The following is a 25,066-nucleotide window of genomic DNA, read 5'->3' as shown; positions in this document are numbered from 1 at the left end:
TACATGTAGTATACCTTTTTTGATTAACAGCGAGACCAGTTATGTTACTATTAAATTTATTTAGAAAACAAAAGCGGTTAACGTTTTTAAAATAAACACGATAAAAACACATACCGACTATATGTTTCCAACGTACTCGGACAGAGGTTCCACCTAATTACAATAAGTGACATGTGTCACTCAATAACAACTCTACACACTAGATACCTTCCAATCAGGGCTTCCGCCTTCAAGCAGCTGTGTCCGTTTGACACAATTTACCATTACCTTTATTGTCTTTTTCACCTAAATTTACCCAAATTTACACTTGTACACTAACAATATAATATATCATATCCACTTCCTTTGGTTGGCTGGAAGAGATTTCTTTTAGAAATAAGTCCACCATTGTTAACGAATATCTCAATTTTGTTTTACTTATATGTTACTTTTTTAAAGTGCAATAAAGTATATATATATATTTCTTTCAGTATACGTCGTCGTTGCGGCGAAGGGTGTTCTAGCGGTGCGTGCGAAACGTGCGAAGCGACCACCGCCGAAGCGGGTCGCGCGCCGCCCAGACCTCCCCCGCCCGAGAGAGGAAGGCCCTCACAAGGGAGTGGGCTAGGTGAGTTGAGAGTTGAGACACTATGTAGGTATTAAGTTGATTATAGTGTAACCACTAAGTCATAAACATACTTTATCATCAAATTACGGTTTCCAAATATAATTGCCATTTATTTATTTATTTTTATTTTCGAACATGCTTACATTATTATATATTGATTTTCTTAATTTGCAGCTGGAACCCGAGGAAGCTTATCAAGTGCTGGCAAACCAACGTCGTCCACACTCGCTTCGTTAGCGGGATTGCTACGAGAACATTCTCATGAAAGAGCTCAGGAGGATTCTGGTAGGTTTCTTTAGCTTCATGCTCTATCCCGCATATAGCAAGGTAGGCAAAGGTTACTTCGTTGATAAAACGATTCGGTCGCCACGCACCGCTGTATTTAATATATTACGCAATATATCAAAGAAAAGTGGTGGAACTCTATACCGCGTAATCGAACCCACAATTCACAATTTAATTGTGGGCACTGTCTGTACACTACACTCTAATCTCAAAAACCGCTCAGCCAATTTAAATGCAGTTTTAACTATTATATTTTGGCAAACTACCCTTAATATTGAGTGTTTGCCTTTTTTATATCGGTTCAGAAATAAAAACGGTACTACAAAACAACTGTTTTACTTAATTGACAGAACATTTAGTTTTTAATGCATAGACATTGTCTTTAAAATGATATTGTTTCGAATTAGTAAATAAATACTTGTGCGAATTGAGTAATAATTGGGCGGGTGAAGCCGCTAGCGGGTCGCTAGTAGATAAATATTTCAATGATATAATATTGCTTCCACAGTGGTATACGTGACAGAGGGCGCAGAGGCCCGACGCAGGGCGGAGGAACGCGGTGTGAGGAGGGAGAGGAATATGAGGGCTAGAACACAGGTTCGATTCAAAATTTTTAGTAGATAATTTTTGGAAATTATAATAAATTGATTGTTAGTTGATAGGTTAATTTCTTTAATTGATTTGTCAGTATTTTGTTTGTACTACTTATATATTTTCGGACTAGATACATTGTCGGGTAGGTCGACAAGAGTACAACTAATTCGTGTTACGTTTTATATTTTTCGTTTAAATTTAATTATATTAACAGTTTTTACATGTATTTGCTATAAAATTAATCAGTCAAGCCTACATTACCTGGTTTACATATTTTCCTTACATTTACTGTGCAAAATAAGAAGTTATCACAAGATGGATATCCACAGTCAACTTTCTAAAAACATGGACGACATCGTGGCACTGTTTCAAGCACGTATGGATAACTTTGACAAGGTACTATCACAAACACAAAACAAAAGTCCAATCCAGAATTCTCAGAAAGTCTTTGGTGATCTGGCTACATTGTCTTCTGATTATACCAAATTCAAAGACTTCGTTTGCAAGACGTTGTCTATGTTGCGTCAGCAAATTCAGCTCCTCACAGAAGGCTACGATATGCAAGAAGCATGCTCCCGAAGGAACATTTTACTATTTCATGGATTGCCCGAGACTGCAGATGAACGCCCAGAAGCTGTAGTGTTGAATGTGCTTCATGATAAATTAAAATTATCAAATATAGACACTTCTATGATTGATATATCACATCGCCTGGGTACGATAAAGAGTAAGCCCAGGCCCATACTGGTCCGCTTTTCTAATTTAAAGTCAAGAAATTTAGTTTGGAATACCAAAATTTCCCTTAAAGGTTCCAGTGTGACAATGTCAGAATTCTTGACAAGACCAAGACAAGAAATCTTTAGTGCAGCTAGAAAGCATTTTGGCATTAAGAATTGCTGGACGGCTGATGGAGTGGTTATGGTGATTCTGCCTGACAAAAGTCGCAGAAAGGTGGTAACAGTACAGGAACTTCAGATCCTTATCAGCAATCATCCCCAGCCAATTAGTTCCAAAGATCCAAAGCCTTCCAGGGTTCGTCGTGGTGTTAAAAACGTTAAATAGTGTGCTTAATACTATATTTTCCTATATAGCTATAGTTTCTACACCTTGTATTTGTGTTAAATTTATCTTATATACTTCATTAATACTCAAATCTCGTTGGCGGCTTACGAACGACTTTTCCATATCTTGTTTTATTAATATCTTTTCACTTAATACATTTTATAAACGCACCACTACAAAGTGTATACATTTGTTTTGTACAATCACACGCGAGTAACCTTTGTAATTGCTTTGTAACTACTAACTTGCATTGTATTATAGTCGTGCCGCTGACGTCATACTGTTAGCTAGTTCGGATAGTCGTAGTTCGGTAGATGTGTATGATAAATGTATGAATAATCGAAATATATATATTTATATGTATGTATGTATGTGTATATGTATTTATATATGTGTATTGTGTGTATATATATTTTGATAAGGAATGGTATAGGTTTTAATTGTGTTTTACCTTTATTGTTCTATTACACAAGGTACAAAAAAAAAAGATAATATATTTATATTGCTTGTGATAATATATCATTGTACTGTACTAAACTTATTAAGTTACGCTTATTGTTGTTTGCATTGTGTAAACAATAATGTGATTTTAGTGTTGTTAATATTGTAATTTAGCATCCTCTCTTCCGAACTGCCAGTGAATGTGGGTTTGATTATATTAAAGTTTTTTTTTTTTTTATATAATTATTGGTGTTACTGTAAACAGTAGCCGATATTAATATATTAGAAATATTTATTATTTATATTTTTGATTTATTCTAATTATATATTTTTATCGTTTTATATTTGTTCTTATATCATTTTATTATTGCTGTAAGTATATACATATACATATATAAAGTTCATAAATTATGTCAGATATTGATGAAGCCTTAACGGATAATTATCTTACATGTTCCTCGTCTGAAAGTTTTCATAGTGTATCAACTGATGGTAGTGATTTGGGAGTTGGTGATTTTTCTTTGGATTGTAAACTTCAATCAGTATTCAATGTGAGCTCTTGCTTGAATCTGGTGCACATCAATGCTCAAAGCATACCAGCGCACTACACCGACCTTCTTGTGTCGTTTAATAATGTACCCGTCGACTGTATCTTGGTCTCAGAGTCATGGCTTAAACCTTCTCTCCCTTCTTCTCTTTATTCCATTTCAAACTTTAATCTCATTAGAAATGATCGTATTAATAAAAGAGGCGGTGGTATCTGTATTTACCTTAAAACTGATATTTCTTATAAGATCTTACAACACTCTCCCAACGAATACTCAGCCAATTTAGAATATCTCTTTCTTGAAATTAATTGCCGCCATACTAAGGTCCTTCTTGGTGTTGTTTATAGTCCCTCTATGAATATTAATTATTTCCATACTTTTGAAATAGTTCTTGAAAGCCTTGTCTCTTCTTATGAACACACAATCATTATGGGCGACTTGAACACTTGCCTTCTAAAACAAGACGCCAGAGCTAAAAGGTTACAATCTTTAATGACTTCTTTCAATCTCTCCATTCTTACCCTCTCTGAAACACATTTTCCTCCAAATTCTGACCCCACTTTGATTGATGTCATTATGGCCTCCAAACCGGAGAACGTACGTGTACATGGTCAACTGACAGCCCCCTTCTCGTACCATGACCTCCTGTTTGTAAGTTACACTTTATCACTACCTAAGCGAAGAGGCAAAGTGTTAATGCGTCGTAACTATAAGCATATTGATCACGACTCGTTTGCTTCAGACGCTAGTTTAATGGATTGGTCTCATTTTTATTCATCTTCTGACATTGACGAAAAAGTTGACATTTTTAACAATAACTTATTATCTTTATTTAACGCTCATGCACCACTTAAACCAGTCCGTTTTAGACGCCCGCCTGCCCCTTGGCTAACTTCGTACGTAAAAATAATAATGAAGAAACGCGACAAAGCCAAGAGAAAGTGCAAGTGGCACCCGAGTCCAGAGAATGTTGCTGTCTATAAAAAGCTGCGAAATCGGTGTAACAGGTTGTGTAGAGATGCAAAACGCCGGTATATAACTTCCTGCATTGATAATTTCTCTCCTTCTCAAACATGGAGATTCTTTGAGTCACTAGGCGTGGGTAAATCTCGTAACATTTCATATCAGTCCATTGATTTGAATTCTCTAAATAGTTACTTTTCTACTTCCCCCGTGCGTATGGCCAAATCCAATAAAACTTTATGTCTTCGAAAACTGGCTCAGGCCACCCAGCCTAACTGTGATCCTTTTGCATTCCATGAAGTGACAGTAGAAGAAGTTAGAAAGGGTATCGTATCTACTTCCTCTAAAGCTGTTGGAAGTGATAACTTAAGTCGTGACATGTTGCTGCTAGTGCTACATCTTGTAACTCCTATTATTACTCACATTCTAAACTTCTCATTCGAGTCAAGCTCTTTCCCTACTGCCTGGAAAAGTGCACATGTACTCCCGTTACCTAAACAATCTAATCCTATTCATTTTTCACACTTTCGTCCTATTTCCATCCTTCCCGTCCTTTCGAAGTTCCTTGAAAAATCAGCTTTTCAACAGCTTTCTAACTATCTTTTCCAAAACAATCTTTTAAATACATTCCAGTCCGGCTTCCGCCCATCACACAGTACATGTTCAGCGTTAATTAAAGTTACTGATGATATTCGTTTCGCGATGGATAATAAAAAATTAACTATACTTATTTTACTCGACTTTAGTAACGCGTTTAATTCTGTGGATTTTGATGTGTTACTTGGTATCCTTTCCACACTTAACATCTCTTCTGCTGCCACTGAATGGTTTCGTTCTTATCTTCGGGGTCGCAAGCAAAGAATCTACACCGGAGAGCTTTGCTCTGACTGGGCTGATTTGGTAACTGGTGTACCTCAAGGCGGCGTACTCTCTCCTCTGCTCTTTTCCATTTTTATAAATGAAATTACCAAAATCCTATCTTGTCAATACCATCTTTACGCTGACGATTTACAGCTATATAGACACGCCACTCTTGAAGACTTAAACACTGCAATTCTGAACATTGACACTGATCTCGCACTTATTAGTGAGTGGGCAACTTTGTTTGGCCTTCTTATTAACCCCTCCAAATCTCAAGCTCTAATAATTGGCAGTAGGCAATTACGTGCCAGAGTAGATTTTAGCACCTTGCCTTGTATTAAATTAAACGAGACTATAATACCGTTGTCTGATTCAGCAAGAAATTTGGGTCTCATAATTGATAGACAGTTATCGTGGTCTCCGAACATTAATGTAATCAGTAAACGCATACATTATTCTCTGCACTCTCTTAAACGCCTTCAAAATTTTTTACCTATTCGCACTAAAATCATTCTTGCTCAATCTCTTCTTCTGCCACTGCTAGATTACGCTGACGTTTGTTATCCTGATGCTAACGAAGAGGCTCTCGACAAACTTGACCGACTTCAGAATATGTGTATTCGTTTTATCTTCGGCTTGCGCAAATTTGACCACGTGTCTGATTTCCGTCGACAACTAAATTGGCTTCCTGTGCGTTTACGTCGTAACCTGCACATTCTCACTATGCTTTTTAACATTTTAAAGTCATCCTCTCCTTCTTACTTAAGGGAGCGTTTTCAATTGACACTTCCAAGTGAAAGACCGGTACGCTCATGTGTAACTCAAAGAAAACTTGAGTACCCTATATGTAATACCTCTTTTTATGAAAAATCTTTCACAGTTCAAGCAGTGCGCTTATGGAACTCACTACCTAACTCTATACTGTCGGGCAATCCGTCGCTAAATACTTTTAAAATCAAATTAAAACAACATTTTCTTAATCTCAATTAGAATCTTTAGTAGTCGCTTTGTCTTTTTCCTTATTAATTTTCTTTTCCTGTTTCATCTCTTTTGTGTCATTGTATATATTTATATGTTGTATGTGTGTATGTTTGTATAAGTATGTTTGTTTATATATGTTGTTGATGTATAGTAATATTTATTAATATTATGTATTATATATATTTATATATTATAATATAGTGTATTAATATTTGTATGTAGGTTTATTATTATTATTATTAACGTAATATTAAAATACCGCACCCGAATAATTTCTTTTGACATCTCCTACATCCAAGGGTTTCTGGTAGAGATCTCTATTAGAGATAAGTTATCCTTTGTACACATTTTTTCTATTGTTATAAGTTTTCTGTACTTTCTTTCTTGTGTGGTACATAAATAAATGAAAAAAAAAAAAAAAAAAAAAAATATTTAACTCTGATATTTATTTAAAAATACCATATAGATCTTTAATAAAATATATAATTAAATTGTACGTTTTATATTTATGTAATATATAAACAAAGGTAACTATAATATTTCGTGAGGCCAGTCGTGACACAAACCAGGAAGGTTCGATTCTCAGTCTAGGATATGAAAAATTCAATATTTTCATTGCTTTGGTAACAACACGCAATCTTTGCAGAAATCGGCTGAAAGTGGGAAACTGAGTGTCTTAACACTAGGTTCCTTCTGCTTACCCTGCTATGTACGGAATACATACTTTTCTTTTTTATACATAATACTATTGACATATTTTTCTTTTTTCTCAGCCCGGGAGTCGAACCCGCGGACGTCGGGAGAGGGCCTTACCCGCTTCGTTCCGTCTCCTCGCAGTGTCAGACACTCTGAGACCAGAACACTGTGATCTACGTCTCACTGACGATGGACAGGTAAACACAGCATTGAGTAACGCCAGTACATCAGAAACAAATCTTGGTTATGGGTTCGAAGGACTATAAGGCTGTTGAAACGCAATAGAACAGCGTCTGTTTGTAATGCGAAGGTTGTGGCTTCGATACTCATTTGGGACATAAGTTAGTTTTATTTCGTCGCTATCGTAAGAAAACAAAGCATAGCAGTTTCACCACTCAAACTTTAAAAAAAATGGGCGAAAAGTGGGAACAGAATGTTTTATTACCAGCTTTTCGTCTACCCTGCTACATGCGGGATTCGGCGTGAAATTGTTGTTAAAACAATATTAATTTGCAGGATGCAGCGTTAAATTACGAGGAAAATATATCTTACATATACGTTTCTTTTTATATGACAGAGTACGAGCGGGTGGGAGTGCGCGTGGCGGGAACAACCACGGAGGGCAGTCAGCGCTAAGGTATATCTATCTCTCTTTAACATATGAGTACACTCTATGTCTTTTTCTTAACAGAAGTGAATCGATTAACCAAAGTACAGTACGGTCGACGAGTCGTGGACGTCGTGCTTTGATTTTAGGATCTTTTCTCACTATGCATTATATTTCTCTCGAGTTATCAATGCGCAAAAGTTAAGAAAGAGTAACTTACGACCGGCCATGACATATCGGCAGTATACACAATCAATTTATTAAATTGTGGACTGTGGAATACTGAGGCCGTTATGGCGTAGTGGCACGTTTGACTCTAAACGTGACAATAGTGGGTTCAATTTCCACTCTGGCAAATTTTTTAATAATTTCATTTTCTCGATCTAGTAAAAATACAAAGCGTGGCGTTGGTTTCCGCCACTCAACACGCAATGCCTCTTGAATCGTGAATTGCGCAAATAGGGAACGGAAGTGTCTTAATAGAATCGGAGAGTTTTAACATTACATTCGTAGGTTCCCTTTGACCACCCTGCTTTGTGCGAGGTACAGCCTGAAGCTAAATAAAACTTATAGTTATTTCCAATATCTCCAGGTTTCCGGATCCCGTTCCTCTCAAGCGTCCCAAGCGTCTCGTGAGTCGGCGTCCGGGTCTGGATCTTCGCTGGAGGAGGCGCGAGGGCTGGACGTGTCTCTGCCGGATTGCAAGATAATTGCCAACAGGAATGTCGTTGCTTTTACTAGGTGGGTTTGTTTGATAATTTGTTATTCTATTTTACGCTGTATCTGGCATATCAAATAACAGAATAGGAGGGTATCTTGTGTTGAGTGTCTTAACTCAACGCTGCTTTCTGTCTTATCTAATCAAGGAATGAAAATCATTTATCCCCACGAGACCACCCACAACCGGTTTTGCCATCAAGTAACTGAAAAAGAAAGAAATCCGAGATAAAAAAAAATATTCTGGATAAATATCAGAACTACACTAACCGCTATTAGAGAAGCAAATACTCCTTATTATCATAATTTTGTAACAAGTTAATAAAATAAAAATTCCTTACAGATATTTCATAAACGAAGGCACATCAAAAGATCTGTCTAAATTGAGTAAAGACATTCGACACGAGCGTGAAAGCTATAGAGAATTAACTGGAAGATACATTGAAAAACCTGAGGGCTCAGTGCCTAAGACGAGAGTACGCCGTTCGGAGTCCGGACGAGGTAATTTTTTTATTTCTTTCATAGTGGATAGGCATAGAGAATCTAGTTTTATGACATTGTTATAACAAGAGTCTATTAACCTAAAACGTTGTGTGAACGTACTATGCATATACATTTGTACATAACGAAATATTTAATATTTTCATTTTCCCGCTCTGATGTCGACGCAAAATGCGCCGTTGAGTTCCGCCACCTCAACTCAACACCAAGCGCCTCTAAAGTGGAAAATGGAGTGTCTTAACACTAAGTTCCCTCTGCAGCTAACTGCTATATCCTATATCTAGCAGATAAAAAAATATATACATAGGAGCCGTCGTGGCGCAATGGCACATCGTCTGACTGTAAATATAATAGTTGTGGGTTCGACTTCCACTCGGAAGAACAAGTTATTTTCATTTCCTCGCTCTGGTAACAATAGAAAGTTACTGGGATGAGTTCTGCCTCTCAATAAGCATTCAATTTTCTTTGTAATATTGATGAGAATTATAAATTCACTAGGTATAACAGTAACCGCTGGGTCCACCAGTACCACCAGTGGGGTCACTGTGGGCAGTAAAGTGGTCATAATAGAACCGCTAGGAGTATACGACTGTATCAACCTCGGTCGTCGTATCGACGTGCTATGGCCAAGTGAAACGCAAAGAGAACGCGGTGGTAGAAATAATTGGGGTTCCTGGGTGCCCACCGCTGGTATGGATGGACTTGTAAGTTGAAAATGTACTATTTTCCATTAAAAGAGGCCATTTTCTACCATATAAAAAATATTATGAAAGTTTTATCCTTTAAGGTAGTGTGTTGTAAATTCTATCACATAATGGTAAATCGTTCAATAGATTAACAAAGAATCATGTACATTAACATTAAAAAAAATACTATTGATGCTCACAGACAGTAAGCATGCAGCATATTGTTTGATAGCAGCAGCAGCAGGTGTAGTTTGTCTTAGATATGTTTAATGTGAGGAGATTATGAGATGTAGATATTTTTCGCATTCCTGCTTCAGCTTTTTCAAATACATCAAGCAACGTGGATCCTTCATACACAATTACGGTATCATCTCGGATTTGTAAATTGGTTATCGGGAAAAATTGCAGACAAAAGTTTAAATATATTTGAAGGAGACAAAACTACAACATGCTTATTTTGCTTTAGGGAGGCATTAGTAAGATCATCAATACCTGAAGCTTTGTCATTTTGTAATGTTGCTATAAGAGACTCTAATTCGGGTTTCATGAGGAAAGAGTTTGACTTAGCGGGCTTTGGATTAATTTTCTTTAACAGCTGAACTAAATAATTGTGCTTGACTAGGAAACGAAAAAAAATTAATATTTTTCTTTTTTCTTTTCTGTTTATAAGTAACTTAAGTGACAACAAATAAAATGCTTATTATATTATAAATTTATAAACTTATACTCTATATAATGTTTTCAGGTAGTACATAAATGGACGCCAAACCATCGCGATCCAAAATTAAGATCTCACGTCGAAAAAACCATTCTTCTAGTTCAAATAGACGACAGATACGTTCCCATAGGTGAAAACTGCGTACAAGATTTGGGAGATGAGGTGTGAGAAACATACAATCATGGATGTAAATTTATAAATAAGTAAGTCTAAGGTAAAGAGGTCGATACAGATACACTATATTTTCATTTCCTCTCTGGTGAGAAGACAGTACGCGGCGTTTAATTCCGCAACTCAACATGCAATGTCTCTGAAATTGAGCGGTGTGGTGGGAATGATATGGTCAAAACACTCTTGACTTGAGTTTCTCTTAAGTATATAGCAGGGTGGGCAGAGAAGGATTAATATTAAGAAAATCAGTTTTCCAATTTCAGCCCGTTGTTGAGAAGCAGAACTTAACGTTGTGTTTATAAAACCTAACATGAATTATATGTTAACAGAAAGGATTGGTTATATGATGGAAAAAAAAATGGAAAAAAAAATGGAAAAAAAATGGTTATCTTTTTTGGGTCATTCTATTATTATATATTATTTAATACTATCTTAATTAAAAATATATAATACTAGATGTATATATTATTTATGAAATTTTTAAATTACTATCAAAATACCGATATTAAAATTCAAGATGAAGAACACTATGATCTCTGCCTATAAAAATTAATAATACTCTATCAGCTTTTTTAAAAAGCCACAAAGAAAAATAAATAAGCTACAATTATTCCATTAACAGTTATGAAAATAAACATTATGATATAATAATTACTGTTAATTCGTGTTTAAAACTGAAATATATCCATATAATGATAAAATTGGTGCTTTTTGTGTATATATGTATGTAATTTGTGAATGATGATCATTAATTTCATTGTTCATACAAAATTTTACGAAAAAAAATTAACCAAATTGGAACTTTAAATTGTTGTGATTTCGTGATTATAATTGACGATATGATTGTATGAAAGTTTATTGCAGTTGTGTCTGTAATTTAGTGAAAATGTTTTTTAATAAAAAGTTATAATGCTTTGAACTTTTTTTTTTTATTAGGAGTTTTTAAACAAATTTAAAGAATATTCTTAATAAATTAGTTTATTTTTTTATATAAACTACTAATAAATTATTTTTTTGTACCTTTTGTGTCAAATTATGGAAATGCTCAAAAGTTTACGAATTTTAACACAGTTTTGAGGTCATCTTGGCGCAACACAATGATTGTGGATTCGATAGCCACTCCGAGGAATTAATTTAATTTTTTCATTGTTTGTCGTGTTGTTACTATGGAATTCCACCACATACACGCAACATCTTGATTAATATAAATTGAGTGGAAAATAGACAACTATAAAAAAAAAATAATGTTCAAGACAAATTTTGGGCAACCTTCATACACTCATGCCTTCAAGTTTTTATACATTTTTTTCTGTAAATGTTAAATATAAATTTAAGCCCACATTTAAATAAATGTAAATAATATAAAAAAGATGTTCATCCTTTGTAAATAAAAACATACTGTATATAGTGTAAAAATGTATTTACATGTTAGTGTATGGTGTGTTAATTTTTAGTTTTTTTCCCAAAAAAAATTATGTCTCAACCAAAAAAAAATTGTATGTATAATTGTATGTATATGGAAATATATGGAAACTGTTTTTTCTATTTATATTTAAATAATGATTCCCTTATCAGTAACTTAGGTGTTTTTTGTATACTTTAATTATAAGAGAGGTGATCGTTTGAATGTTTATATATATTAAGAACACCCTACGATTTTGGTTTCTTAGTTTTTTTAAATATTTTTATGAAGGCCATCGTGACGCACTAAAACAGTGTTGATTATAAACGCGAAGATTGTAGGTTTTATTCTCACTGTAAGGAATTCCTTATTTTTATTTACTCGCTCTAGTAGAAAACCTGTAGTGTTGAGCTTCGCCATTCAAAACGCAATTTAAAAAATCTTTTTTTTGTATACTATAAAGTTATATTATAACACTAAGGAAACTATAAATATTAAATGTTGATATCCAAAGTTTTGACCGTATAAGTAAAGGTGGTTTTGTAATAAAACAGATTTTCTTTTGTTACTATATTATAAATATTTTCTTCTACCCTCATTATTTAGCTTTCTTAAAAAAAAAATAGAATTATACGATAGATGTTACATTTTAACGATCGCCTCTTATACTATAATATTATAAGAAGCTCGTGTATACACAATGTTTCGCTGTTATTTATTAAATAAAGTATTTATTTAATACTTATGATAATATTATTAATGATGTTTAAAAACGTATCATTTTTGAATAAGCGTCTCGCGTTGAGTTTTACGAATTTATCAAATAAAAATCTATTTGGATTTTATTATAGATTATGTCGAAATTCTAAGTCTTTGAAGAAATATTATGTTTTAATGTATGTTAATAAATATTGTTAGTCCCACAGTTTCTTTCCTTTTTTTCAGTTTTGAGTTTTTAAATCCTTTTAATTATTTGTCAAAGTTTAGGTTCGCTTAAATCCTTAAATGTTGTTTGTTTAAAAATATTACTGTGTATATTTGGTATGTTTATTCTAACATAAGTATATATGTATTTAATTTAAAATAGGTGCCTCTCATTTTCCCCGCTATCTTCTCAAAGTGTACAGAATATTCGTTCGCGAGTTGCCTTAATATATTTTAGACTGATTTTTTATAATCGTGAGCGTCACTTCTATGATTGTAAAAGTTAATGCACTTATAGACGTCCATTAACGTTTAATTGACATTAAATTGATAGATACAGTATAGTCAACGAATCGTGGCCGCTATCATTAGATTTTCTTAAGTTTTGCTCGTTGTTCAATCTAAAATAATCATAAGTAATAGCCTACACCAAAATTTAAGCCAGTCTCAGCCGGACTGTACGTAATGTTTTAATGTCAATTAAATCCTAATTGTAGTCCCTAAGTGTATGCCTTCTAAGCTAGTGCTCTAGTGTACTTACGGACCGCGGGTTACACTTTACTGAATTTGTTCTTTATTCAATATTTTTGTATTTTCAGTTTATTGTATGTACTCGTAATTCCATTATTTTTATTATTTTGTTTTATAAAAAAAACCATTTCATGTGATCTTCATTATTTAATAAGTTTCTAATTTTTTTTACAATGTTCAATTGATTGAAAATTGTGTATTAATATTAAAATATGATCTGGTTTATGAATAGTTCAAATTTAAAACATTTCCTTTTAATTGCCTATTCTTTTCTTGAATTACAAAAGATAAAGCGAAGCACAATCCGTCCACAAATATGTGTTTTTCTCAAAATTCTGGTAAATAATAATGCGTTATAAACGTAGTAGTTATTACTTAATACCATTTCCTTTGTTTATTAACCCTATAATTATCATTTTAATAAAAAAAATAGACGGTCAAATAATTATTATAATATAAATATGAAAAAAAGTTTTCTTTTTATTTAAAAAATTTAAAACATCTGGAAATGTGTTTTTTTATTACTTTTAAAAGAAAATAAATCATAATTTGCACAATATAATAACTATTTGTTACACGCATGTTCTTTACAATAAGTACAGTCATTTTCTTTTTTACTTTCAGATAAAAGTTTCATTGTAAAGCAAATGTATGTTGTTAGATATAAAGTGGAAGCCGCAGTTAGATGAATTATGTTAATACATTATAAATATTAAGTACCCTGCAATACAGTGATGCATGGAATTTATTGTTTTCTTTAAACCTGTATTCTTTATGAAAAAAATCCGGCTCGAAGGACCATTTTTGAAAATATACTTTTTTTTAATTTTTGGTCATGTAATTACAATTATTTATTAGTATAATTGTTTAAATAATTGATTGTAGTGGGATTTGCAACCCCATTTTTTAGTAGATTTTGAACTTTTTGTGTACATTGTTTTATCTTCAATACTAATTATCGATTTACATTTTGTAGATAATCTATAAAAAAAATAAGAATAAAACAAGTATTTAGGAAGAAATATATTTATTATATTAATATGTATAAGTAGCAGTGCAGGGTTTTATAATAAGTGAAATTAAGTATCTATTTCTAAATCTATCAAGATCTATAGATTGGTCTATTCGATTGAAAATCAAATATTATATTGATTTATCTCAAGAATATTTTTTTCCGTAAATGTTATAAAAGATATAACTACAGATTGTCCAAACGATTTTAAAGAAACTTTCCAAAAACAGTCTTGGCTTGTTCAGGAATGTTTTTAAAATGGTTTTTATAAAAATATGTAGAAGTATGTTTATTTTGAAAATGATGAAAAGATATATAATTTTTTGTATTTCAAATACAAATAAATGTATATGAAAGTACATCATTATTAGGCCATTATTAACATTATTTGATATTAACAAGAATAATATAAGTATGAAGTTACTCACTATATGTAATTTTTCTAAATATCATAATATGAATGGACCCGAATATGGTCACGATTTTTAAATATCTAAGCTCGTTACTCTCTACGCGAAATGTAAAATTTTAAGCAATTAAAAAAGTACTAAGTTTCCTTTTTTTCGTGTCTAAATAACTTAACAACTGATTTGATGAAAATTAAAATATTAATTGAAGATAAACGCTGTTGGACCTGATATTTTTAATGACATAGTACGCTCTACGTTTTTCTAGAATAAGTAGTTAAAATTACTAATGCTGCTAAATTGGAAGGACCACAACAAGCACCTAAAAGGTATAGCTATTTAGCAAAACCCTGATAATACGTAAGTTTACCGAAAGCTTACTACTACTTTAGTTGATTATTTCAGCATGATGCTGGAGCGTTGCCAGACATACCGAGTTTAAAAGAAATAAACTACTGTTATTCATATATTTTATGTCACGCTCTAGCAAAGCTGTATGTCTTCGTTCTCAAATATGGCTAAAAAACCTAACAGACATTGTGTACCGTTTTAAAAAACTTAATACCTTTGTCTAAATACATACAGAAAAATTACTCACTAAATGTGATTCGAACCCAAGACTGACTCTGCTGTTAAGTATACGTATAATTTGACGATTTGTATAATTATTGGACACATGGGATTTTTACATGCATTGGGTTTTATTATCTTAGGTTTACTACTGTACTAACGGTTTTTTAATAATTTTCTTAAGGGATAGTCTAATTTACCATACTTATCTAAAAAATAGTAAAAGACAACAAATCTATAAACTAATTACAAACTTTTGCTACATCTAATTTTATTCTACAATATATATGATAATATTAAATATCGATATCAAATTCCGATTAAATAAATCGATATATTATCGATTATTATATATATTAATGATATTTTTCCAAGATATAAGGAATACTTATTAGGCCGGATATAGAATATAAGCACAATACCTGAGCATAGTTAATATTTATAAATAATTCTTATGAAGTGATAAAAATTTGGAAATGTTGAACTACTACTTGAACTATTTCTACACAATAAAGCAAAATTATAGTATAAATAATAAGAACAAAGGAAGGACAGAAATAAGAAAATAAAATTATAATATAAAATTATATTTTATGTCATAACATATTTCAAAATAATCTATATATTTTTAAAACAGTATATTTACAAAGTACTTACACAAACTACGCTAATATAACAATTTAAGCTGCTGTTTACAATTTAAAAATTTACTAAAATATTTCTTCACCTTTACGAAATAGTCCCGTTAATAATTAAAAAAATTTAAAATTATCTTAAGCGAAATCAATATGCCAAATTTTAACGTGATTAATCTTATTTATTTTCCAACCAATATAACAAATACATACGATGTTTATTAACGTTTCGATTACAATCCACAATCATGGGCGCAGTAATGAGAGGGGGTTGCCCCCTTATAAAATATCTCTATATGCCAATGTGTAAAATATAAAAACATTAAAAACTAAGCACTGACCAACTCTTTGGCAGAAATAATACAATTAAGGTACATTTTATTTATTCACTAATGTTGTACTAATACAAACCACCTTTCTTTTATAGTTATGTATTATATATTTTTTTCATGAACTAAAATTATCAAAACATCAAAGATAAAATAAATATAAGATTTACAGAACAGGTAATTTTTACGAGAAACGACTCGTGTCAATTATTTCATATCAATAACATTAAAATTTATTTTTTCACACAAAAAGTATTGTCTTCAAATTCTTTATATTTCCTTATGCCAAAAAATTGGTTTTCCATTATACACAACCAATTGTATTCATAATTACGTATACATTGTATTAATATCAATATTGAAATAATCCATTTAATAATAAAAAACCTGTAAGCCAATAATAATAGTCTCTAAATACAATTTAGATTTTCCTTATCTGTGGCAGCATAAATAATATCTACACAGAACTGAAAACTGAAACGAAATATTTAAGTAATTATCTGAACATAAATAATAATCTTTAGCACAAAAATATACGAAATTCAACCTTTTAATAATCAATGGCATAAATATCAACGTCAATGGCAAGTCATAATAGTCCTTAAATAAAGATGGCGCGTATTTTTGTTACTTATTTTTTTAATTACAAATTTACACGCCATCTTTCTTTTTTCCGGACATCCGGTCTATAAGGTTATTAATCATGTCGGCGTCGACGAGGCCGATGAATTTGTCTACTATTAAACCATTTTTGATCGCTATTACCGCTGGAACTGCTTTAACCTGGAAATTGTAAAAAGTAATGGCTTTAGTTTTTTTGTCGAAATATAACGTTCTTGCAATAGGAGAGGGGAGAGGGTGTGTCTTCGAAAGAGGAAGATAGAGTGAAGTCTCTCCATTTTTAACCTTCCTTTCGTTAGCTGTTGTAACAGTACAGTATAGTCTGTTGACTGTAAATGGAACCACAACTAGATACTGGAAGTTGGATAAATATATTAATTATATACAAAAAACATATATTAAATATAGTAGAACTGAAGTATTTTAACAATGAAATCACTATCTACCTCAAAAGCGTGCATCAATTTAACATTATCCTCCACATCTAGCTTTGCTAATTCCAAGTTACTCAGGAATTCTATTAATCTTTTAGCTTAACTTTTAGTAACTGTAACATTTTATATACTGACAGAAACAACCGTCTTAAGATTTTAGTCTTTGCTAATAAAGGCAACTGTTTCATATCGATACTTCAAAAAATGATTTCCAAGTCTTGTAGTACAAATAGTAATTAATAATATACGTAATATTAGTAAGCGGAGTGTCTCATTTTTTTTTATTTTCTTTTCTAAATGTAGTGACTAAAACAGAAAGTAACCTCAAAAGCGTGGACCAATTCAGCATTATCCTCTACATCCACCACCGCCAGGTCTAAGTTACTAAGTGGCTCTATGAGCTCTTTCAGTTTGGGCGTGAGTATCTTGCAGGGCTCGCACCAGTCCGCGTGGAAGTTCACTATGACGGGTTTGTCGTTGTTCATTACCTACAAATCAAATGTTAAAATATTAATAACCTTGTAATAATAATAATCCCCTGGAAAGTGATGGTTTAATAAGTCAATCCAAATAAGCGTATCTAGTGATATTTTCTTGGGCTGAACTTAGGCTTTGAAAAGATACGTCCATGTTTTTTTTTATATTTCAGGGCAAATTTTTTGTTCATAAAATTTCTGGGATTTTCCCCTTGGCCATTCGGGGTGGGGACATACTACCCAGATTCTCTATTCTTACGCCCATTCCAATACGTTTCTCAATTTATTTCTCATCTTTAAGTTGTAAATAACATAAATGAGTTAAAGTAAAGCGTATAAGAATTTCGACGTCGAGCTAGATGAGAAGAATAATAAAGACGGCGGGCTCAAATCCCGCTACGTTTAAGTTGTTATACATTTTCTAAATAAGTATTTATTATTCCTAAGTGTGGAAAACTAAAGTGTTATCTTTAAAAAATATGAGAAATCTAAAATCTTACATACATTATATAAAATCTTACATTGAGCAGATATCAAAATTGAATAATAATTAAGCTTTCTTCTGTTTTGTTTACAATCAAATCTATATATATAAAATCCAAAGGTCACTCACTTATCACGAAATTTCAGAAACTACATGTGCTAGGAATCTAAAATTTTGCATTGGAGTTATTTATAGGACGTAGGTGCTCGCTAAGACGGGAATTTGCAATATTCGACTTCTAAGGGGTTGTTTTTGGGCTTGAAAGTTTGTATGAAACTCCGTTACTACAAATGGTAGGAGTCTTAAATTTTCTGAGATTTCGTGATGAGTGAGTGACCTTTCGATTTTATATATATAGATATAAGGTAAGTGACGGTAACTTCGTGATAGTTCGTCGTTTCGTGAGTTTTGCTTTTGGCAAAAATAATAAGCAATTTAAGTATTATTTACGTAAACTATATATTGGTATATAATCTTTATACTTTCAACTGTCTAAAAATTAAGTAACAATATTTTAATGATAAAATTGAGCGTATAGCGACATTTTAAACGCAGAGTTGTCTACATACTGCAGTGTAACGTGTCTGCGATGCTTGCCACCGTAAGACTAGCGTAAGAATTTCTTAAGGTTGTAGAAAGACAAAGGTAAGTTATTCGAATAAAACATTGAATACATGCTTTTTTGTATTCTATAAAAAAACATTTTATTGAAAAAAAAAAAAAAGATGGAAGCATAAAATTCTTTCAAAATTGCAATAAATCGATTCACGAAATAGCAGTCATTTTATTTATCAAGTGTCCGCTATTTCGTGCTACTACCGAATTAGGGGGATCTTAGATACTTTTTAATAAATTTATATTTATGTTATAATTCAGATAATTTAAATTTAAAGTTTAAAATCAGTTACTGTATTTAATAAAGTTTCTCGTGATCGAAATTCGGTATATATTTTGTTCACTTAAATTTCTATATTTCTATTTTAAAGGTAACCTGAATTGATAATTTTAAGCTAAATTCGTATAGGTACTGCCAATGTAACTTTGTTTTTTATCAACCTTTATAATTTATTTTTGTGTATATTTTCGAATATACATGTAGTTAATGATTACTTGACATAATGTAAAAAATACTGAATAAATAGAATTGCGGAAGTTACCAAAATCAGTAACACGAAATAAGCTCCCCCACATTTCATTATTTTCTCTAACTTCGTGACAAATAAATCTACGTAAAATCAACACATTGACTTCTCTGTCTTTGTTAATATTGTTTATCTTAGTCTTGTTATAAGTCTAAATAAAGATCTTTATATTTTTTCAAGAATATACTAAACTGGTTGCGAAAATAAAAGCCATGAGCCAAATATATAGGTCTATAAACTGGCATAGCTAGCTTCAAAAAATTAAACTTGAATTTTGAGCTTTTTTATATTTTTTTTATAAAAAAAGTATATAAAAGTTCAAAAATGTTTTTTTTAAAACTGTGCTTTTATATATTTCTAAATTATAAAAGTTGACGCCAGTCGTGGCGCAGGGGTACAAAGTGTTACTCTAAAACCGACTGGTTGTGGGTTCGATCCCCACTCGAGGAGATGAAAATAAAAATAGTATAGAAAATAGAAAATGTTTATTTAAATTTATATTTCAAGCCAAGCGCGGCGTTGAGTTCTGCCACTTAACATGCAATGCCTCCGGAATTCCGCAGAAAGTGGGGAACGGAGTGTCTTAAAAACACTAGGTTCCCTTTACCTACCCTGCTGTCAGCGGGATACAGCGTGAAGATGATTTAATTTGGTTTTTTTTTTATAAAAGTTTTAATGTCGTTAAAATGATCTAACCTATTTTTTTTTTATTTACAAATTCTTTACAATCAAAACCTATAAAGGTGTTTATTTTTTTTATTATAAAACCTTACTCGCGGGGTAAAAACTTGTGACCCGAAATAGGGGACACAAACTCACGAACTTAGAAACAGAGCTAAATTTTATCACGAAGTAGGGTTCAAACAAGAGGTCCACAAATAAATTAATATAAAAATTAAGCTTAAGTTAAACCGCATAATTCACACACACATTAAATTACTGCCAAAAGACCCACTTTGATCATACTAAAATTTGCAAATTCATATAACCTTTAATAATGTATTTACAATAAATAGTTTAAAGTTCTAAGAGCCTTAAACTGCCGAATCCCCGTACATTTACCTTATGTATAGTATAATAAATATTGCATGTATATATACAGCGTGGAAGAGGCAGCGCTTCTTTTATTGAAACTGCATATAGGGTAATATATTTCAAACCCACACCTAAGAAATTAATCAAGGTACCTCAACAGTTTGGACGTAGGATTTTTTTTTCATTTCACGATTTTTATCCATACCTGTATTTCGTGTGACGCACACATACGTGTGCGATGTTTCCGATTTGACAGGTAAGTGTGTGCGTGCCTATGTTATACTTTACAAATGGCGTTTTATTTTAAAACGATAATTTTATTATTTATTTTGTTTGAAAAAATAACTTTTTCATTTTTGGGAATTATTTTTTTTCCGAATTATATTAAACCTTTATAGAGTAGTTAAAACTGTGGTTTCATTTAAAGTGGTGCTGACAATTCCATCCTGTATAATATATGTATACGCTTCACCGGAGTGGATATTCGAACCTACAACCATCGTATATATTTTTAAAACGTGCAACGATGGCTGATTGGATCTTAAATTTTTATACAAAAATCTCACGACGTATATTGTAACTAAGACGATTTTTTTTCACTCTTCATGAAATATGGCAACCACAACAGAAATGTTATGTTTAGACGTAAAGCACCAGCTGTGTACTATTTTTGTTAAAAAAAACCGTATGTTCGACTCCGCAAGCGTACGTGTAGATAACGACTGTGAATTCTAATTATCTCTTTATCCCACTTAAGATTCACGTAACGTAAATAATGAAAGTGCTCACTATGGAAAAAATATTGTTTAGAACAATTAAACTATATATGACCATGGCATGAAAATCATAAATAGCTCAAAGCTAAATATTTGAATCCTATCGGGACATAACATTTCTGTTAAAAAAAAATGCATAAGGCTACAACTGTAAGCCCGACGGTTGCGGGTTCGATTGCCGCTCGGAGGAATGAAATATGTAATATTAATTTGTAATATTAATAATCAGCCAAATCCAATGTTAGTAGTTCTCCAGTTCCACATAACTAGTTTCAAAACGTACAAAAATTTAATCATTAAGAAAACAGAGAAACCTACCTTATTAACAAATTCATCGTTTGTCTTGACCAGTATTGTTTCATTGTGCACTATTGATGTGGATATCTGCTTCACCCGCCTCAGCCCGGCCAGCCGCCGCACCGGGGACCTCAGTCCTTGGCATATTGCGTTACTCATTATTCTAGAATTATTTACAAATAATATGAGAATATCATTTAATTTGATTTAAGAAATCAATATTGTAATTTTTTAAATGTTTTTATTTATTTTTTTAAATGTCTTTTTTATGTATGAGGTGAATAAATAAAGGAACATGTCAAAAAAGACTTTGAACAAAAAGAAAAAGATTGAATTTTAATTTCCTTCAGTTGAGTTCAGTTCTTTATTTATGGCACTTCGAGCATGCCAGTTTAATTTCCTTTCTACCTTCACAAATATTCTGTTTTTTTGTAGGGTATGCGAATATTACACTGTGATGTATGCAAGCGACTATTATTGTTGTCAATGAATAACTATAAATCTTTCCCGCCAAGTGATGATTGAACAATAATCAAAAATATATTTGAGAAGTACTTGACTACTGATAATAATAAACTACATCTAAAATATTTGCTACAAAATTAACATTGATTAGTAATGTTATTTATTATTTCCTAGCATAGTGACATCTGATATGTGACATGCAGAACATGCAATGATATATTATTAATAATTTAAATAAATTATAAAATATACATATACATATTCAATAATAAAATTATATTTTTTTTATTTTATCAAGACTTGAAAAGAAATAAATAATAAAAAAACATATTTATATTTATCACTTTTATTTATTAAAATAATTATACAGAAAGTCAGGTTAAATATCAAAGTAAAAATAGATAAACAAAATAACTTTTAAAAAGTATAATACTTTCAGATGTCAATTGGCAACAAAATGTTGATAAAACCCAAAACCTTTGCTTTTACGGTCATATGCAGTGTCACTGCATATAATTTTCTTATATTATTTAATTTTTATAACAAAATCTATTATGAAATAATACTTCAATTACTTACTGCTTAGAAGATACATGACTCTTCAAATGAAACTGTTATCTTTATCAGTACTGATAAGTTTTCTCAAAAGATATTTAGTTTTGTATGATGAAGTAACATATTATGTTAATACTTTAAATTATGGTATTTAATCAAAGTTAGCGTCAAACACGCAGTCTTAGTGTGATATGAATGTAGTGATGCAGTGGAATAACATCTGACTGTAAACATAATGGGTGTGAGTTCAGTCAAATCAGGGCAATAAGTTATTTTTATTTCCTCGATTTGCAAAGACAAAGTGTGTCGTTGAGTTCTTTCACTTAACAAGCAATATTGTCCAGATACTCTCTCTGGCAGGGTACTGCTATGTATTAAAGACCATGAACATGTATTGTTTTTGCCTTTATAATTTATAAAAAACAATACTTTGGACTTTATTAATGAAGTCATTGAACTTATTTTTTTATCGATACTTGTTCTATATTTTTATATTTATACAAGTCAAGTGTCATTATTTATCATACAAACTTTGAATAAAATTTAATTAAAAATAATGTGTGGTACACATGAAAAGAAAAAATAATTAAAATGAAGCAATCTAATTTACAGATAAAGTAAATCTTATACAATATAAAGTATTTAAAAAATTTTAAATAATGAAGCAAGCAGTAACAAAAAATAAATATAATCAAGTAGTATTATCACTAAAAGTTTCCCATGATAAACTTAACATTGAACAACAAATAAAGCAGCAAATAATAAACAAAGGCCAGCCTTCCTATTTATAGATACAAAATTATATTTATGCCATGTAAAATTTGGCATTAAAAACACTTACCCACAATTATAGTCACTTAATTGTGTCTACCAACGTACTGAACACGTTCTGTCTCCACAGGTGGAATAAATATATAAACAAATAAATAATTACCACCCAGAACAAGACTGACAGTCAAAGAAACTAGAGTCAGAAGACGGAAAACAAAGTATGGATGGCCTAAATTGGCAATTATCAGATCTACTCCCCCTTTTGGCAACTGTATCCATAAAACAGTTGTAACTATCGATATAGCCAATGCGATTTTTCCTATATAGGAGGCACCCGTCCTAACCGACACCCAGATCAGCAATATACCAAGACACCAAGCAATGGTTACGATGTACACCCCTACACCAGAATTATGCATTGTCAAGCCATACCTATATTGTATTAACTTTTAGTTAAACATCGTTAATAATGATTACGTTAATTAAAAACAATACATGCAGACAAATAAACTTATTACAGCTTATCTTAATCACTGTCACATAGGCGCACGATATTATTGTCGAATTAAACAAATCACTTTTTACCAGATTTCAATATTTCTTTAAAACAAACTGTTTTCTTTATAAATATGAAACTAAATCACTAGCGAAACGAGTAACGAACGATGACGAATTGACGAAATTGGCATTGGCAGATTAGAGATTTGATTTGTCAAGATTTGACATTTGTCAAAAGAATGAATGCCATAGACACTAGGGTTTTTTTCCATACAACGTGACATTGGCGAAATGAATTGTGCTCAACTGGCACGCTCGAAACGCCATATATCGAGAAATCAATCAATCAATCAATCACTAGGGTTTTAAGTCAAAACAAAAAAAAAGCATATAATATACGGTACGGTAATTTCACGATACCTAATATAGAATATTTGTTAAATTTTTCTTATTCAATAAATTATGAGTGAAATATTAAACATTTATTTATAACAGTATAATTAATTATATTAATAAAATACTTATGTGTATTCAATGAAAGTACAATATTTATAGTTACGAGATAAGGAAGCTATTTATTATAAATAAGGACATGACCTTTTTGTCAATTTATCGCCCTTTATTATTACATAATAAGCAAAATAAAGAAGGAAATTTAAGCAAACTGCGAAAGAATATTAATATCATATCAAATAAACGATAGTTAAGGTGAGGACATTTTGCAACAAAACAAGAGTAAATATTAATTATTTATTTATTTAGGATAGTCAATAGAAGAAACATTACAATATGGCCAAATTACATAAAGATCTACTTATATACTATTTTTTTTATCAATTAAAGACAATCACAGCATGTATTAAAAATAACAAGAAATATTTATAACATATTATATAAAACAAACAATATACATATATAATATTTATAACAAATATAAAATTGATTATAGTAAAAAAATCATACAGTAAGAAGTTTTGGAAATATGTAAAAAAAATGTCAATTAATTAAATGTCTTGATATAATAGATAAAAAAAATGTCCTGATCATTATGTACAGTCACTACAATACCAATCTCATTGAACTAATTACTGTATCTCCATGTTACAGGTCAGCTTTAATTAGATAAAATTCATTATAAGGCTCTAAGAATCATATCATCTTAGGTGCTATGAAGTCATCCCCAACAAACGCCATGCAAATGGAATGTGTTGATCCTTTGCTCCACTTTCGTCGCCAATACCTTTCTGATCGTTTTATGTCTAAA

The 25,066-nt window shown here is 31.4% G+C and overlaps 2 protein-coding genes across 7 annotated transcripts in view; one reads left to right on the top strand and one right to left on the bottom strand.

Annotated features, from left to right (window-relative positions):
• pcx (pecanex) overlaps positions 1 to 14,039 on the top strand; it is a 37,060-nt gene extending 23,021 nt beyond the window's left edge. For 2 of the 3 annotated variants that reach the window (XM_085199176.1, XM_085199178.1), the window contains exons 17-25: positions 471 to 607; positions 782 to 892; positions 1,401 to 1,489; positions 7,116 to 7,235; positions 7,616 to 7,675; positions 8,238 to 8,386; positions 8,706 to 8,863; positions 9,362 to 9,567; positions 10,295 to 14,039. In XM_085199176.1, coding sequence (XP_085055302.1) covers positions 471 to 607; positions 782 to 892; positions 1,401 to 1,489; positions 7,116 to 7,235; positions 7,616 to 7,675; positions 8,238 to 8,386; positions 8,706 to 8,863; positions 9,362 to 9,567; positions 10,295 to 10,435 — 1,171 coding nt within the window. In that variant the 3' untranslated portion in view covers positions 10,436 to 14,039. The remainder of the gene's footprint in view (positions 1 to 470; positions 608 to 781; positions 893 to 1,400; positions 1,490 to 7,115; positions 7,236 to 7,615; positions 7,676 to 8,237; positions 8,387 to 8,705; positions 8,864 to 9,361; positions 9,568 to 10,294) is intronic. The other variant, XM_085199177.1, reaches the window with a different exon arrangement.
• A 266-nt stretch (positions 14,040 to 14,305) lies between these two features.
• On the bottom strand, positions 14,306 to 24,007 carry LOC146531091 (thioredoxin, mitochondrial). Of its 4 annotated transcripts, none has more exons than XM_085199186.1 (4): positions 23,890 to 24,007; positions 21,535 to 21,676; positions 17,627 to 17,791; positions 14,306 to 17,031 (listed from the first exon to the last, which is right to left on the bottom strand). In XM_085199186.1, exons 2-4 carry the CDS (start codon positions 21,670 to 21,672, stop codon positions 16,900 to 16,902), a joined length of 435 nt encoding a protein of 144 aa, XP_085055312.1. In that variant the 5' UTR covers positions 21,673 to 21,676; positions 23,890 to 24,007; the 3' UTR covers positions 14,306 to 16,899. The 4 variants fall into 4 exon arrangements, with proteins under 4 accessions (XP_085055312.1, XP_085055310.1, XP_085055311.1 ...); XM_085199184.1 differs by having other exon boundaries at positions 23,375 to 23,997; XM_085199185.1 differs by having other exon boundaries at positions 23,737 to 23,997.
• Positions 24,008 to 25,066: the final 1,059 nt, after the last annotated feature.

The sequence above is a fragment of the Heliconius melpomene genome, chromosome 16, assembly GCF_056956725.1.
Source record: "Heliconius melpomene rosina isolate 202511_hmr_F chromosome 16, ASM5695672v1, whole genome shotgun sequence".
NCBI classification, from domain to species: Eukaryota; Metazoa; Arthropoda; class Insecta; order Lepidoptera; family Nymphalidae; genus Heliconius; species Heliconius melpomene.
This window is presented reverse-complemented; position numbering and strand designations above follow the sequence as displayed.

Bases quoted from the DNA above. Each gene is read 5' to 3' on its own strand.
- LOC146531091 (XM_085199186.1), bottom strand. From the start codon at position 21,672: ATGAGTAACGCAATATGCCAAGGACTGAGGTCCCCGGTGCGGCGGCTG. The intron at 17,792-21,534 runs GTAGGTTTCTCT...TTTGATTTGTAG, and splicing joins ACGATGAATTTGTTAATAAG to GTAATGAACAACGACAAACC. The intron at 17,032-17,626 runs GTTACTTTCTGT...TACAATTTCCAG, and splicing joins AATTGGTCCACGCTTTTGAG to GTTAAAGCAGTTCCAGCGGT.